At 45.9% G+C, this 17,351-nt stretch overlaps 1 protein-coding gene across 1 annotated transcript; it reads left to right on the forward strand.

The window, feature by feature from the left end:
• Positions 1-12,193: 12,193 nt before the first annotated feature.
• On the forward strand, positions 12,194-17,016 carry GSTK1 (glutathione S-transferase kappa 1). The gene is made up of 8 exons (XM_012177297.4): positions 12,194-12,302; positions 12,800-12,881; positions 13,082-13,210; positions 13,532-13,632; positions 13,806-13,841; positions 15,883-15,999; positions 16,344-16,437; positions 16,712-17,016. The coding sequence occupies exons 1-8, from the start codon at positions 12,231-12,233 to the stop codon at positions 16,759-16,761; spliced, it is 681 nt and encodes a 226-aa protein (XP_012032687.1). The 5' UTR covers positions 12,194-12,230; the 3' UTR covers positions 16,762-17,016.
• The last annotated feature ends 335 nt before the right edge of the window (positions 17,017-17,351 follow it).

Genomic DNA, 17,351 nt, shown 5'->3' on the forward strand with positions numbered 1-17,351 from the left:
CCCACCCCACCTGTGTTAGTCACTCAGTCGTGTCCTATTCTTTGGGACCCCTTGGACTATCGTCTGCCAGGCTCCTCTGTCTGTGGAATTCTCCAGGCAAGAATACTGGAGGGGGTTGCCATTCCCTTCTCCAGGGGATCTTCCCAACCCAAGAATCGAACTTGGTTTTCCTGCACTACACAGATTCTTTACCATCTGAGCCACCATGGAAGCCCTCGCCCTACCTGAGATGGTCCTTATAGGCAGCAGCATCAGGAAGTAGGACTGGGTGAAGTCCTCTGTGCTCATCGTGGAGGGTGTGGAGACAGCAACAGAAAGGAGATAAAGTCACAGGCAAGCTCTGGCCACAGAGGGACTGAGGTGCAAGAAAGGAAAGGCCATGTGACCCAATGGGTCTCTGGTTGAGCAGATGATGGAACAATGCTCCAGGGAATCAGTACCCAGACAGCTTGGTGGATGAAGCTCAAAGTTCAAGCTGCAAACAGACAGTCGGATCTACTCTCCACACTGCCTAAGGCAGCCTGCTGACAAAGGAAGACTCAGTTCAGTTCAGTCCCTCAGTCATGTCCGATTGTTTGCGACCCCATGAATTGCAGCACGCCAGGCCTCCCTGTTCATCACCAACTCCCGGAGTTCACTCAGACACACGTCCATCGAGTCAGTGATGCCATCCAGCCATCTAATCCTCTGTTGTCCCCTTCTCCTCCTGCCCCCAATCCCTCCCAGCATCACAGTCTTTTCCAATGAGTCAACTCTTTGCATGAGGTGGCCAAAGTATTGGAGATTCAGCTTTAGCATTATTCCTTCCAAAGAAATGCCAGGGCTGATCTCCTTCAGAATGGACTGGTTGGATCTCCTTGCAGTCCAAGGGACTCTAAAGAGTCTTCTCCAACACCACAGTTCAAACGCATCAGTTCTTCGGCGCTCAGCCTTCTTCACAGTCCAACTCTCACATCCATACATGACCACAGGAAAAACCATAGCCTTGACTAGACGGACCTTAGTCAGCAAAGTAATGTCTCTGCTTTTGAACATACTATCTAGGTTGGTCATAACTTTTCTTCCAAGGAGTAAGCGTCTTTTAATTTCATGGCTGCAGTCACCATCTGCAGTGATTTTGAGCCAAAAAAAAATAAAGTCTGACACTGTTTCCACTGTTTCCCCATCTATTTAACATGAAGTGATGGGACAGGAAGCCATAGTCATATTGAAAGACTAACTCATCTATCTTCCCCTTGGGCCAGGACCTCCATCACATCACAGCAGAATGAAGGCTAAGTGGACTCCATCCATCAGTTAATAATGGTGAGGAAGATGAGCAAGGAGGCTAAAATGATTTGCTCTGGACTGTGTTCAGTTAGCTGTGCATTTATGTTTTATAATGTTTATTTTTGACTAAGATTTGTTCAACTTTATGTGAGATTTAGGTTAATGAACAAAAATTGAATATCTCCAAATACTGCAAGCTATGGTTTTAACCTTTGGTTGAACTAATCAGATTGTTAGTAACTAAAACGCCTTTGCCTCTGCAGTTTATCTTATCATGAATTATTCAACTAATTTCCATATCTGTATCTTAATATTAAAAACTACTAATACAGTTTAATGTTTTGGCACTGATTATATTCATTGTACCTGATGGCAGAAATTTTGTTTTGTTTTTTTATTTCAAAGGCTAAGTAGTAGCTGAAGAAAGTGTCTGGCAACTCCTGATCTGAAGAGGTCATTCCACAAAGTCAAACCACATGGCCTGAGTCTCCTTCCTCTTGGGTCCCCCATGGCACAGGGCTTTGTGACCACCTCCTCTTTTAAAATTCTCCATCTTTGACTTCAGATCTGTTCAGGTGCCTGGTTTTTCTCCTGTTTCCTTATCCATCAAGCGCCCTTCAAACACAGAACTCGTCACCATTTGTGCACTTCCTCTGCCACCATCACTAAAGTGACCAACCAGGCAGGTTTCAAAGGTGAAATTCCCATATCTCAGAAAAACCTCAGTGTCTGGGCAAACCAGAGCAGTTGGTCACCCTAGCACAACCCAAATGACTGAGGCTAAATTCAGGTTTCAACTGCAGTCATATTCTCTTCTGCTCCCTTCCTTTACAAACAGATATACACACACTTGAACTTCACCCATGCATCTGCTGAAAAGCCTCCTGTAGCTCTTCAGACTGGCATACAAAGCCCTGCACACTGCATCTCAGGCCTCCTTTTTCTGACAGATCTTGCTGCTTTTTTTTTTTTTTTTTCCATTCTACAGAGTATAACCATCTACAGGGCCTAAAGGTTTGGTTCCCTTGTTAAACTTCAATTATGGAAAATTTCCAACATACAGAAAAGAAGAGAAACAGTACAAAGATCCTCTGTGTTTCACAACCTCAAGTACTACCAACATTTTACCAGTACTGTCTATTGAAAGTATTTGAGTAGGGTTATTCTATGACTCAAATATTTCCAGTAGCCTTAACCCAAAAGATTTTGTGGGTTCTAAAGTAGGCAATTGTAGCAACTTTGTGTTGTTTCCGCTAAATGCCAGGGCCATTCTCAGTCTGTGTTTTCACTGCCTTCAAATTGCCATTTGTGTGTTTGTTCTGTGAATTTTGGGTCTTCCAGTTTTACTTTGCCAATGTCAACAATGGTTATGTAGGCTCTGCTGCACTTAACTTGCTCAAGTTGCTTCCGTCATGTTCAGTTCTTTTTGACCCTATGGACTGTTGCTCGCCAGGCTCCTCTGTCCATGGGATTCTCCAGGTAAGAACACTGAAGTGGATTGCCATGCCCTGCTCCAGGGGCTTTTCCCAATCCAGGGGTCAAACCTGCATTTCCAGCATTGCAGGCGTAGTCTTTACCCACTGAGCCACCTGGGAAGCCCGAACTTAGCTTAAGTCCCTCTAAAAATGGTTCTGCTTATTTTCCTGATTTCTCTGTCTCTGGCCGTTTTTAATGAGTACTCAGCAACACAGATCCTGCAACTGTCTGTTTTCTCATTAAGCAGTTGGGTAATTTCACATTATTCTTTATTTTAAGGAGTTCTACATTAGTCCTAAACTACCTGTTTCTGTTCTCATATAAAAATATCAAGAAGGAAAATCTTAAGATCCCTTTGTCCATTGTTTTCTCTCAAAACTAGGTGATAATTACTTTCCAAATCTCTCCTCCAGCTTTCCTAAAGAAAGCTTAGGATCATATCTCTGAATTATTAGACATTCTCACCCAGGGTATAATGGCAAAGTCGTTCTCTGGAAAAGAAAGGGAGGAAGGAAGGAAGCGATATTAGGAGGAAGGGAAAGAGGGAAGGAAAAAGGAGAAAAAGAAAAGAAATCCCTATGTGTAGAATTTTTTAAATTTCCATTGTGTAAATTCACCCACCATGATGGAATTTGAACTAACAAGATGTCACTGGACCGGAAGTTGGGGGAAGAGATGCACACCATCCATGCCCTCTTGCTATAGGAATCAACTACAACTGCATATTCTGTCTTCTCAGGCAAAACAGAAGAAAGATAGAACTTAATGATTCCACAGCTATACAACCCAGATTTCAACATAGTACTAGTTCTGTAGATTTCCACACAATGCTAGTTCTGTGACCTTGGACAAGTTGCTTAACTCCTGGGAGGTTCGATTTCCTCATCTTTAAACTAGAGGTAATAAACATCTCTGTCTCATGGGGTTACTGTTGTAACAAGCAAAATTCTTAGAATAGTGCCTTGCATACCTTAGCCACTGTAACGCATTTCATGCTATTATTCGGGACCAAAAATCAAATGGTGTTACATAGACTTATCGCCACTAGGTGCCACCCTCCTCATTTCTGCAGCACAAACCCTTTCTGCAGTTATTTGCTACTCAATAGGAAAGAGGTCATTAATTCAATCACAGGAGAGAACTGACATTTTCCCCCCTTTCATCTCCCAGTTTAAGCTTCATATTTCCCCTTGAAAATCCACTAGGAACCCAGTTAGTGATCCTTGAGTGCAACCATCTGTAAAACTTCAGGCAGAAGTTATTTTCAATCTTATAAGAAATAAATGATGAAAGTGAAAGAGGAAAGTGAAAAAGTTGGCTTAAAGCTTAACATTCAGAAAACGAAGATCATGGCATCTGGTCCCATCACTTCATGGGAAATAGATGGGGAAACAGTAGAAAGTGTCAGACTTTATTTTTCTGGGCTCCAAAATCACTGCAGATGGTGACTGCAGCCATGAAATTAAAAGACACTTACTCCTTGGAAGAAAAGTTATGACCAACCTAGACAGCATATTCAAAAGCAGAGACATTACTTTGCCGACTAAGGTCCATCTAGTCAAGGCTATGATTTTTCCAGTAGTCATGTATGGATGTGAGAGTTGGACTGTGAAGAAGGCTGAGCGCCAAAGAATTGATGCGTTTGAACTGTGGTGTTGGAGAAGACTCTTGAGAGTCCCTTGGACTGCAAGGAGATCCAACCAGTCCATTCTGAAGGAGATGAACCCTGGAATTTCTTTGGAAGGAATGATGCTAAAGCTGAAACTCCAGTACTTTGGACACCTCATGCGAAGAGTTGATTCACTGGAAAAGACTCTGATGCTGGGAGAGACTGGGGGCAGGAGGAGAAGGGGACAACAGAGGATTAGATGGCTGGATGGCATCACTGACTCGATGGACGTGTGTCTGAGTGAACTCTGGGAGATGGTGATGGACAGGGAGGCCTGGCGTGCTGCAATTCATGGGGTCGCAAAGAGTCGGACATGACTGAGTGACTGAACTGAACTGAACTGAAGAAATAAAACCAAAGTTATAGTAGTTCCTGTTAGAGAAGGGTCAGCCCCCGATACTTGCTTTCCTCGCCTCTCTCTTCTCGCTCAAAAGAAGACAAGATGGCTTCAAATGTGACTCCTCTTATCACATCACTCAATTCCCTGAAATGCTCTCCCAGAAAGGAGACTGACCTAAATCAGTTGAACAATAGTTCAAGTCTGTAAATATTTACTGAGCTACTGTATATGTGAGATACTATGGCAAGCAGTAACAATATAAGGCGAATAAGAACCATACAGAAAGGAACCTACCTATCACAAATTTACTAAATATTTGTAGAAATAAAATATTAATTTTTAATAAACCCAACAATTACTTTAACAACTTACATAGAAGAAAAAAAGCATCTATGGTGGCATTGGTGGTAAAGAATCCAGCTGCCAGAGCAGGAGGAAGAGACAAGGTTTCAGTCTCTGGGTCGGAAAGATCCCCTGGGGGAGGAAATGGCAACCCACCCCAGTATTCTTGCCTGGAGAATCCCATGGACAGAGGAGCTTGGTGGGCTACAGTCTATGGGGTCACAAAGAGTCAGACAGGACTGAGTGTCTGAGCACTAGACAGTAAGGCATACTTACCTCTTCCAGATATGAAGACATACTGCTAAGTTATAGTCGGACTAATAACACAGGAAAATGAGGATGAAAATGGACTCATTTATCCACTGGAACTCAAGATATGATAAAATGTGAACCACCTAAAGTGGGCAAAGGATAGATCATTCATTAAATGATACTGCGGATGAGGCTCACTGGAAGTTGGCTTCCTTCCTCTTACTTTATACAAAGGTATCCAAATGGATGAAAGACCTAAATATGGAAGGTAAAATTACAAAATCATAGAAGAAAATATAGAATAATTTTGTGACTAAAGGGTAAGCCAAAAGCTCAAAAATTGGTTGGAGTTCCAGTCAATGAAAGGCACAGATGGTTGTCAAGGAGAAGACTTTCACAACATAACAGACCACGGGCTAGACTATACAAGGAAAACCAGGGCACACACACACAGAGAGAGGCAGAGGAGACTCGGTGGCTATCAAGAGAGGCCCTCACTCTCATCTATAACCAGAAAGGTCCAACAATAATATTCTATTCTGCATTCATCAGAATGGCCCCAAATCACCACATGTTGGCGAGGAAGTGGAGAAAGGAAAGCTTGGTGTCGCCAGCTGGAGTGTGAAGCTGTACAATCATCCTGGAGAGCAATCTATCAGGACTTGGTGAAATAAAGGATTCACATATGCTTTGGTTCACTCCTGGGAACATTCCCAAGAGAAGCTGTAGCACAGATTCAGGGAGACAGAGATGAGGATGTTCCTCATGGCACGGTTTATGGAGATAGGACTCTGAGTTTTCACTGTTGGGGGTGTGTTTTCAGTCCCTGGCTGGGTAACCTAAGATCCCTCAAGCCTCTAGGTTCCAATTAAAAAAAAAAAAAAAAAGGTCTCTTTAAGAACGATTCCCCAAATTGCGTATTGTCAAGTATGTGTACATTAACCCAAAAGCCTGAAAATACATTTCCTCACTGATTTGTTTACAGCGTGTGGTGCTCTTTTGCAATTCTTAGCAAAGGAACAGAACAGACAGGGATATTAAACCAGAAGACAGTGAAGACTGTGCAGGCCTTTAAAATCAGGAGGAATAACCAGGCAGATGCAAAGGGTCTTTTGCGTAACTGGGCAGTGAAAGTGAAAGTCGCTCAGTCATATCCTACTCTTTGTGACCTCATGGACATACAGGCCATGGAATTATCCAGGCTAGAATACTGGAGTGGGTAGCCCTTCCCTTCTCCAGGGGATCTTCCCAACCCGGGGATAGAACCCAGGTCACCCACACTGCAGGCGGATTCTTTACCAGGTGAGCCAAAAGGGAAGCCCAAGAAAACTGGAATGGGTAGCCTCTATGTTCTCCAGCAGATCTTCCCAACCCAGGAGTTGAACCAGGGTCTCCTGCACTGCAGGAAGATTCTTTACAAACTGAGCTATCAGGAAGCCCTGAGTGGCTGCCAGTCGGCAAACATATGCCATCATTGACTTGTGCACTGTTGGCTACCATAGGCTGCATTAAAAATAAAAATTAAAAAATCCACCAGGCACACATGTCGAATCAGAAGCTAGAATGTTATTTTGTTTTAAGGAGGTGGTTCTGGGTCCAAGAAAGGGACTCGACCACTGGAGAGTTTAGAAATCCCAGTTGCAAAATACTCACTAGGTTTGTTCATTTTTCTCACGGAAGGAACACAAAGATAAAAATACTTGAGTGGCCTGAAATGTGCTTAGGGAATGACCTTGGAAGTAAAGAAGGAAAAGGACATCACAGACATTCTTTCAGGCACAGTTCCCACGGACAGAGCTGAATAACAAGTTCTCTAGCAGTTTTGAAACTGAAATCTGGTCAGGGAAAGGTGATCAGGTGCCCTCTTTGAGAATAATTTCCAACCCAGGACGCAGCCACCACAGTTTAGTGTCAAGTTCACAGAGGTCAGGAGCTAGAATGTTATTTTGTCCTAGGGAGCTGGTTCTGGATCCAAGAAAGGCACTCAACCACTGAAGGGTTTAGAAATCATAGCTCCAATTTCCACAGGTTCAATTCCCACCTCCACCACTTATAAGCTTTATGACCTTATGCAAGTTTCTGAATCTCTTCGTGCCTCAGTTTCCCCATCAATAAAACAGGGACTGTGGTGATAATAGTACGCACCTGAACAGCCATTTTAGAGGACAGTTTTGTCAATTTCTCAAAGAATTGAACATAAACTGAATGTCAGACCCAATTATTTCACTGCCAGGTATCTACTCATGAGAAATAAAAGCTTTCTCATACTAAAACATGTATGTAAATATTCCTGGCAGCATTGTTTGCAATGGCCAACAACTGCAAATATTCCAAATGCCCATCAAATGGTGAATGGATAAACAGAATGTGGTATATCCATGCAATGGGGTGATTCAAAGCCCTCAGGAGACATCTAGTGGTTGTATGACCTCAGAAAGTGCCCCAGTTTTCAGACAGTTCCCACTTCTACTCCCAGCCTCCAGGAGAAACCATTGCTGTTTTCTACCTTCTCTGACAACTTCATATAAATGAAATCACATGATATGGAATCCTCTGCATCTGTTTTCTTTCACTGGGCATATCTTTTGTCACAGCTGGAGTTGGAACATGCTACTGACATCTAGTGAGTGAAAGTCAGGGATGTTACGGCATATGAGAAGCCCACCCCCCCAGGACCCCAGGCCCCCCCCCAACATCCTCACCCCCAAACACACAAAGAATCGTCTGGTCCAAAATGTCAGTAGTGCTGAGGTTGAGATATTCTGCACTACTGGGAAGTGTGACTCGATGAACCAAAGAATTGTTCTCTAGACTTGAATTTAAGGATTGTCCTTTCAAATTCTGAGAAAAATCTCTAAAAGTATTTCCACACCCTCGCCCTTTGCACAATTTAAAATTGGTCTCTCTAGCAATTATGTTTTTAAAGAAGTCCCCGGGATGGGAGAAATATCACAATTATTATATCAGAGGCCCTGTGATGCTCTGCACAGATTCTCTTTCAGACATGACCAAGCGCCACTCATAGCTTGTTGCCAGCAGACAGCTACACCTCAGTCAAGGTCAAGCCCTCCTCTGAGGGCAGCTCACACCCTATGACAGCTTTATTGCAGGGTTGGGGGGCGGCAAACGGAAGATGGCAAGTAAAGAGCAACTCTGAAGGACCATCCTAGCTTCAGAATTCCCTGGAGGTTGGCTGGGCCTTTGTTCAGACAGCATCACAGCACAGGGTCTTTCTCTCCTCCCCTTCTCATCCCTTCCTTTCCAAAGGGGACAATCATAAAGTCTATCCCCAGTGGAGTTTCTCCTTTCTAATCTCCAAGAGTCAACTTTCCAACTGTGACACCCGGAAACAATGACTCGGGCTTCTAAAATTTATTTTGAAACATGAAGATTTTTAATGTATATTAAATCCAACAGTGACAGAAAAATTCCTGCATACTAACCTCTAGTGACAGAAAGCCATCACTGGTTATTTCAGGATAGAGGTGGGGGGAGGGGCGGGGTATTGCCAAGAGACACGAGGCACTCTGGGGGTGACAGGTGTATTCACTCTCAATGGTGACGGTTTCACAGGTACATGCATATGTCATCATAGATTAAAGATTATACTTGAAATATGTGTAGTTTGGGGCTTCCCAGGTGGCACTAGTGGTAAGAACCCACCTGCCAATGCAGGAGACATAAGAGATTCGGGTTCGATCCCTGGGTCAGGAAGATCCCCTGGAGGAGGGCCTGGCAACCCACTTCAGTATTCTTGCCTGGAGAACCCCATGGACAGAGAAGCCTGGCGGGCTACAGCCCATAAGGTCTCAAAGAGTCAGACACGACTGAAGCGACTTAGCACGCACATGCACATGTGCAGTTTATCATATGGCAGTTATACCTCAATATGAAGCTGTTTTAGAAAGAAGAGGGGAAGGCCTGAGAGGGACGCTGAAAAATTAAGAAAAGTATGTATAATCTCTACTACAGATATTTTCAGTTTTTCCACTGGTTTTTGCTTTTATCCATGCCCAGTATGTACGTATTTTACAAAGGTATGTGCAGGTTAAGTTGCTTCAGGCATGTCCAACTCTTTGCCACCTTATGGACTGTAGCCCACTAGGCTCCTCTGTCCATGGGATTCTCCAGGCAAGAATACTGGAGTGGGCTGCCATTTCCTCCTCCAGGGATCTTACTTACAAAGTGATAATGACAGTATATATTAGCTGTTCTCAGCTATGATGTTGTCATACTGGTTTGTCCTGATGACCTGCAAGGTGTTCCAACTAAATTTGTTATTAAATCATGTTGAAAATACCCAGTTTGCCAAGATTTACCTCTTTTAATATAGCACAGCATACCCAAGATTAGAACCACAATAATATCAACTTGGGTCTCTTGCATTTGGATGTGGTTTCTTATGTGTGGAAGCTAGCACACAGAATTTCACATCACCCTTGGCAAATCCTTAGGAAAATGTCAGGCACTGAGAACCAGTGATGTAAATACCCTGTTGTATCTTGGCAAATACAATGGCCTTCATAATTGACATTTTCCTTAAATCAAAATAAAATATACAAATGCTCATAAATCTTATAAATAAATCTCTCCTATTCTGCCAGTACAAGTTCCTAAAGGCAAATTCTTTCCTTTTTCAATTTTTCTTCCTGACTCCATCTCTCTGCCCTTCTTTCCTGATTGTCTTCCTTTGTGGGTAGATAATATACTCACATGGGTCAAAAATCAAAAAGTGTTAAACATTAGCTACAACAAAAACTACATTAGATACAACAAAAACTCTCCCCTTGCCCTGCTCCCAGGCACCTAGCTTCCCTCCTCAAAAGCAACTGGTTTCATCGGGGGTTTTTTTGTCAGTATCAATGAACATATATGTGTATATGATATATTCACAGACCTAGAGATTATTTAAACTCTTCAAAAAAAGATAAAAAATTATTTGCTCTGTTTTACACCTTGTTTTCCCCTTTTTAATATATAGTATATCTTCCAATATTAACACATAAAGAATTTCCAAATTCTTTTATAGTTGAAAATATTATAAATATTGGTTTAATGAATTAGCCCCGTATAAACATTTAGGTAGTTTTCCAATCTTTTGTTACTATAAACAATAGTGTAATACATAACCTCACAGCTCATCACACTGCATGTAAGTAAACGTGTTTATAGTATAAATTCTTAAAAAGGGAATTACTAGGTCAAAGGGTGTGTGCATGTTTAAAACACAAAGGTACTGCTAAACTGACTTACACTCCCACCACTTACATAAGACAATGGTTTTCCACAGATCCCTACCAACACCCTGAGTCATAAACCTTTTTGATCTCTGCCAACTTGATAGATGAAAACATAGCATAGTGTAATTTTAACTTGCAATTTTCATGTAGACAAGCAGGTTTGTGTTTGAGAGCCATCTATTTGTCCATTTCTGTGAAAGCTCTGTTCATATGATTTGCCTGCTTTCCCATGAACTTCTGTTCTTTTACTTTTTTACAACTCTTTCTACACGAGGATAACTAGCTTTTTGACTGTGAAAACGAACCCAAATATTTTTCCCAGTCATTTTTTCGACTGGCTGGATTTTGCCAGATTTTTTTAATTTTCTGTAATTGTATTAAGTGTTCTCTTTTTACCAGAGACGAGGATGAGACAGGCTGGGACCTGGAATGCTGCACTGCTTGCACTTAGACACACCTCTCCTGGAGCAACAAAATACAAGGAACCAGGCTCCTCTGTCCACAGGATTCTCTAGGCAAGAGTACCGGAGTGGGTTGCCATTTCCTTCTCCAAACAAAGAAACTATCTGGGACTAAACATAACTGCATGTATGCACAGGGCAAATTCTGGACAAAAGATACAAAGAGACCAAAAAAACCCAACCGCCACTTCTAAAGGGCCTGGAGCAAAAGCTGGGGTTTGGAACCAAGAGCTGGGTACTAAGCATGCCTCCTGTACACACCACCACCTGAAGGGTGGACAAATCACCTAAGCTACACCCCCCCCCCGCCCCCCGCCCTGATCCCTGGATACATCCCTACTTCACCCCACATTAGGAGCCAGCTTGGTGTGGCGGGGGGCGGGGGGGGGGGGCCGGGGCACACTTGGGGAGTGAGCAAGGGAATCTGTGGTTTGTTCAGGAACACCCCCTCCCCCTACCCCGCCAGCAGGAGACCCAATCACGCCTTCCCTGAATTTTCTATCAGGCCTCTGATCCATTTCTATTGCATAAAAAGCACCAGTGGTCACGAACCCGCCTGCCACTGCAGGAGACCAAAGAGGCGGCTCCATCCCTGGGCGGGGAAGATCCCCTGGAGTAGGAAATGGCAACCCACTCCAGTATTCGTGCCTGCGAAATCCCACGGACATGCAGGCCTGATAGGCTACAGTCCATGGAGTTACAAAGAATCGGACACGACCGAGCACGCTCCCACGCAGAAGTTCGAAGGAGGCCAAGAACTCCGGTCAGCAACAAGCCTTCTCTGGTTCAGAGAGGTCAACAGGCTTGCCAGAGGTGCACAGCTAAGTGTAGAGGCGAGCATTTCAAACCTCGCCCCTTTACCCCACACTCCTCCCCAGGGCAGGGTAGTCACACCCCCCATCCCCCCGAACAGAGCGGGTGAGCAAACCTGAGAGCTCCCCAGGGGACCCCCTCACCCTCGCCCCCCGCGGGTGCCCTCAGGGAACCCCGGCACACACCAACCGCCCACCGGACCCTGTCCCGGGGGCGGATTCCCCCGGGAGGAGGCGCGGCCCGGGCGGGTCGGGGGCGGTCCTCGGGGGAGGTGGGGAGCGGGGGCGGGCCGCCGCGCTCTGCAGGAAGGACGCAAGCGCCGCGGGTTTCCGGGGGCCAAGTTCGCTTCGCGATCACGAGTCTGCAGCATGGGGTCCGTGCCCCGAACACTCGAGCTGTTCTACGATGTCCTGTCCCCCTACTCCTGGCTGGCCTTCGAGGTGACACCGGGGAGCAGCTTCGCCCGGGGCTTGGGGAGACAGAGGCAGAGGGAGGGGTCAGCAAATAGCGCAGGGACCTCGGTCTCGTGAATTTCCTGGCAGTGCCCTACGCGGTTTAGGGCAAGCAGGTAGAGAGCCAGGACTGAAGGTCACTTTGTTGATAAACGGGATATGGTCGCTGGCTCCAGGTGGAAGAAACCTTTATGTCTTAAGGCTGGGGTTTCCCATACTGGCTTGGAAGATGAGCAACTCCAGGAATCCAGAATATAAGCCCTCCGATGTCAGTTTTGGGGGGTGGGGTGCAGAACAAATAAAAACTGTCCACAGGAGCAGAGATCCTGGAATTGATAACTAGGAACTGAGAGAGTTTTGCCCTTTCAAACCAAATTTAGGGTGTCCTCCTAACCCTTTCTCCGCGCCTATAGACTGGCTGATCAGTGCCATCAAACACCCTTCTCTCAGCCCTTTTCACTCTCCGTCTCCGCCCCTCCCTGCAGGTCCTGTGCCGATATAAGAATATCTGGAACGTCAGCCTGCAGCTGCAGCCCACGTTAATTGGAGGGATCATGAGAGACAGCGGTACAAAGGCAGCGGTGTTTTTGGCGGGGATTTGAGGGAAGACATTTCAAACGTCCAGGGGAGCGGCCCTTCCACTGGGTCTCCTTATTGGCGGCAGCAGCTAGTGTAATATGTCTGCTGCCTGAAACCCAGGTAGGTGCATCCCCCGTCTGGGACCCTCAGGTGATCTCTCATCAGTAAGCCCAACTTTCCCCTTGCAGGAAACCAGCCGCCAGCTATGCTTCCCCGCAAAGCCGTATACATGAGAAGTGACGTTAGGCTCCTGAGCCAGCATCTCCAGGTTCCCATCCACTTCCCCAAGGATTTCTTCTCTGTGATCCTTAAGAAAGGTGAAGAGAGTGGGATATGGATGGAGCATAAGGTTTCAGCAGTGGATTTGGCGATTTCAGGGCCAGAAAGGAGGGGTTTCGTTGATTCCATTAAGTGAAGGAAACTTTGGGAAAGCTCAGCATCAGAGCTGATCATGCAGAAGGTTGTGGAGACAGAAGGGGAGGGAGAGCAGGATGGATCAGTGATCAGAAATGCAAATGGGAGGCTGAGGGTGATGGAGCACTGGCGGGGGTGGGGGGGGGGATGAGAAGGAGGGAAAACCTGGTCTTCATGGGAAACAAGCTAGAGAAGGCCCCTCTCCAAGTGCCTCTGCCCCACAGGAAGTTTAACAGCCATGCGCTTCCTCACTGCGGTGAAGATGGAGCACCCGGAGATGCTAGAGAAAGTGTCCAGAGAACTGTGGATGCGCGTCTGGTCACGGGTGAGGGTTGGGCTCTGGGCACCCACTTTCAGGGAGACCCAGGATGACTTGGTGACCCTCCCCTAGGCCTAGAGTCTAGGTCCTGCCCTCCTCTTTGTTCGCTGACCTGGTCCACTGGCCTCCATCTCACTCCTCACTTCGCCACCCCCTCATACTGACTGTCCTCTTCCCAGGATGAAGATATCACGGAGCCCCCGAGCATCCTGGCCGTGAGTGTTCCCACTCCTCTCCTGGGTAATCTGAGGACAGGTGACCTCTGGGGGCAGAGAGGACATTGTTTATTATTGGGTGGAAGAGGTCATAGTTACCGGGGGAGAAAGGATGTTTGAGAGGCCAAATTACCAAACGGTTGGAACTAAGAAGACTCTCGAAAGAATGTATCACGGGTGAAAAAGGAAACATATATTTGATGAAAGAAGGTGGTACATGTGGTACCTGCAGATGTGGAGACTTGAAGTAGTGGCAAGTCGTGGCCCTAAAAACTGCAACACAAACCTCACTGTCACATCTAAGAGACATAAAAAACAGGCTTTGGAAAGACAAAGAGAGTCACTCACTCACTCCAGAAGTACAGAAAGTCCAAGTGAGAAAAGTGGAAATAGCTCCAAATGTCAAAATGTGTGCCAGCCATATTTAGATGTAAAAAAGTTTTTCTTCAGGGTTAAATCAGGAAATTCAACACCGCATTTTTTCCCCTTAAGTTTCTTCCCCCCTTAACCCATAAGGGTTTCCCTTGTGGCTCAGCTGGTAAAGAAACTGCCTGCAATGCAGAAGACCTGGGTTCGATCTCTGGGATGGGAAGTTCCCCTGGAGAAGGGAAAGGCTACCCACTCCAGTATTCTGGCTTGGAGAATTCCATGGACTGTATAGTCCACGGGGTTGCAAAGGGTCGGACACGACTGAGTCACTTTCACTTTAAGTTTACAAAAGACAGGAAAAGGCAATGGCAACCCACTCCAGTACTCTTGCCTGGAAAATCCCATGGACGGAGGAGCCTGGTAGGCTGCAGTCAGCTGAGGCATATTCAAATGTAATATATAAAATGACAAGTCACAAAAAAAGTTAAATGTGTAAAGCATGCCCAGTATATCCTCCTGTGTTTTCATTCCTGCAAAGTCTATGCATTGGCTTGCTTTTTCACTTAATATCTAATAATCATTTCCCATGTCATTTAAAACTGTTGGAGAGAATAATTCTTAGGTTCCACATAGCATTCCATTCAGTGGGTGTACTTCTGTTTACTGAACCAGTTCCCTGTTGTTGAGCACTTGGCCAAAATAAACTTCACTGATGTAACCGGGTCAAAGACAAGAAGTCATGCCTGACTTCATATTTCCCACTCCAGGTCAAGGGGGTCAGGTTGCAATACTTGTCAACCCCAGCTATGTATTAAAATCACTTACAGCACCTGGACACCACCACCCAGAAATTCCCATGTAATTTGTTCTCGAGGATGACATCCAAACTGAGATTTTCAAAAAAGCTCCCCCAGGATATTCTAGTATGTGCGGCCAAAGTTGAGAATCACTGATCCCAACAAACCCCAAAGTGAAACCTTTAACATTCTCTGAAGCCAGACGCTGGTGGCTGTAGCCATGTGCCCTGTCCAGAGTCCTCAGGAAATTCTATGGGAATTAGAGCCCAGCCCTTGGATTCAGGAATTCTGAGAAGTAGGAAGGCACGAGCCCCCACCTTAATGTCAAGGGACTTGGATTCTAGCATTGTTTCTGCTACTAACAAGCTCTTTAGCACTGACCAAAATATGTACCATTTCTGGACTGGAGGCTCCTTGTCTGCTTTGTTTTGGCTTTTTCCCATGTTTATTTATTTGGCTGCACCAGGTCTTAATTGTGACATATGAACTCTTAGTTGCAGCGTATGGGTTCTGGTTCCCTAACCAGAGACTGAACCCAGGCCCCCTTGCACTAGGAGCACAGTCTTCAACCACTGGACCACCTGGGAAGTCTTTCCTGACCTGTTAATGAAGTGGTTGGGAAGCTGGCCTCTCAAAATGCCCTCTGGCATTAAATTTCTACAATTATGACTCGTGGCCACCCACTCTTTCTACCAATCTCATGATTTTGAAGGCAAAAAACATAGCTCCTCTTGGCAAAGATAGACCTCCATTCGTGGGTAGGTAAAAGTGCTGTGGATAATGTGGGGGCAGAAAATAAAATGACCAGAGTTTTCTCCTGAGATTCCCACCTGCACTAACGCAGACACACTTGTTTTCCCTACCACACCCTTCAGGCTGCAGAGAAGGCTGGCATGTCCATCGAACAAGCCCAGGAACTTCTAAAAAGGGTCTCAACACCACAAGTGAAGAACCAGCTCAAGGAGACCACTGAGGCAGCCTGCAAATATGGGGTGAGCAATTCTGTCCCCACCCCTGTGCTGAGACAGAGAATCTTGACCAGGTCCCCAAGCTCCTAAGCCAAAGTTACTCCCCAACTGTGAGTCCTCTGAGATCTCCAAGATCACCCTCATCCTCTTCCTTCCTTTCCCTGGGCCCAAGGAAAGGAGGGAGAGAGCTAGATGGTGAGAGAGGAGACAGAAAACTCTCCTTAGAACCCTGGAACCTCTGGAACCTCTCATCGAATACCTCTGGCTACTTTTGTGTCTATGACCTCAGACCAGTGTTGACTTGCAGCCTTCAACCACAGCCCTGTAACCACCTGCTCCTTCGCCCTCCTGCCCTGTTACTTCTCCAGGCTTTTGGGCTGCCCATCACTGTGGCCCACCTGCATGATGAAACCCACATGCTCTTTGGCTCCGACCGGATGGAGTTGCTGGCATACCTGCTGGGTAAGTTACACGTTCATACTGACTGCCCTTGAGCCCAACCCTGCATTATATCAGTTGCCCAGAAGGATGGATTCAAGAATTTAAAAAAAAATGTTCTAGGCACTTTCGATAATGGAACCTCATACAGAGGTAGGTGTGCTTGAGGTGGAGTGGGGAGGGGCCACCTTCTTCTGCAGGAGAGAAGGAAGCCTTCGTACCCAGCACCCAGGAGCTCTTCCTGGAGAGAATCCCTGAGGGCTTGCGGGGCCTCTGACTCGTGATCTTTTCTATTCAGGAGAAAAGTGGATGGGCCCTGTGCCTCCAGCTGTAAACCCCAGACTTTAAGCCCAAAGCCCAGAGGAAGCAAGACGATTGGTATTAAAAAGCAAACCATCTGCTTACCCCTCCTCCACTGTGGGGCCCTGGGACTCTGGTTTCCTATCTGATAGAGGTTCTTGTCCGGTCTTGGGGTATGCTGGGGGGCGGGGGGGCGGGCAGGACAATACACTGTCTGCTGTTAGTCTCACCAAGTGCCTCTGAGAACCTCCAACTCTGCTTTTCACAGAATAAACCTAATGCCATTAGGCATCATATTCCTCAGCCTGTGTCCTCCCTTGTGTTTATCTGTTCTTGTTCCTACAGCCACATCCTGGCCACTCTAGATGTTTGAAAAGAACAGTTCTTTGTGTGCCCCCAGCCCTTTGCCCCACTTTGGGGCAGCTTATGTGAAGGGAACAGGAAATAGTCCCTCTTTCTCTTCTACAGAAGCTTCTTAAGTCTGTCAGAGACAGAAAGCTAAGCCAGATGGATTCTGCAACTAACCAGCTGGGCAGTGTCTTCTGACCAGCCATGGTGCCTGAGACACAGGCTGGGGCCGGAAGCCCAGGGGAAGTGGAGGCTAGCGAGAACCCCAGCATGGCTGAGCTTGCATCCAG

Source organism: Ovis aries, chromosome 4 (assembly GCF_016772045.2).
Source record: "Ovis aries strain OAR_USU_Benz2616 breed Rambouillet chromosome 4, ARS-UI_Ramb_v3.0, whole genome shotgun sequence".
Lineage (NCBI taxonomy): Eukaryota > Metazoa > Chordata > Mammalia > Artiodactyla > Bovidae > Ovis > Ovis aries.

Excerpts from the sequence above, each read along its gene's own strand:
- GSTK1 (XM_012177297.4), top strand. The coding sequence starts at position 12,231 with ATGGGGTCCGTGCCCCGAACACTCGAGCTGTTCTACGATGTCCTGTCC. Across the intron at positions 12,882-13,081 it reads AGGGATCATGAGAGACAGCG|GAAACCAGCCGCCAGCTATG; the intron begins GTACAAAGGCAG and ends TTCCCCTTGCAG. Across the intron at positions 13,211-13,531 it reads CTCTGTGATCCTTAAGAAAG|GAAGTTTAACAGCCATGCGC; the intron begins GTGAAGAGAGTG and ends TCTGCCCCACAG.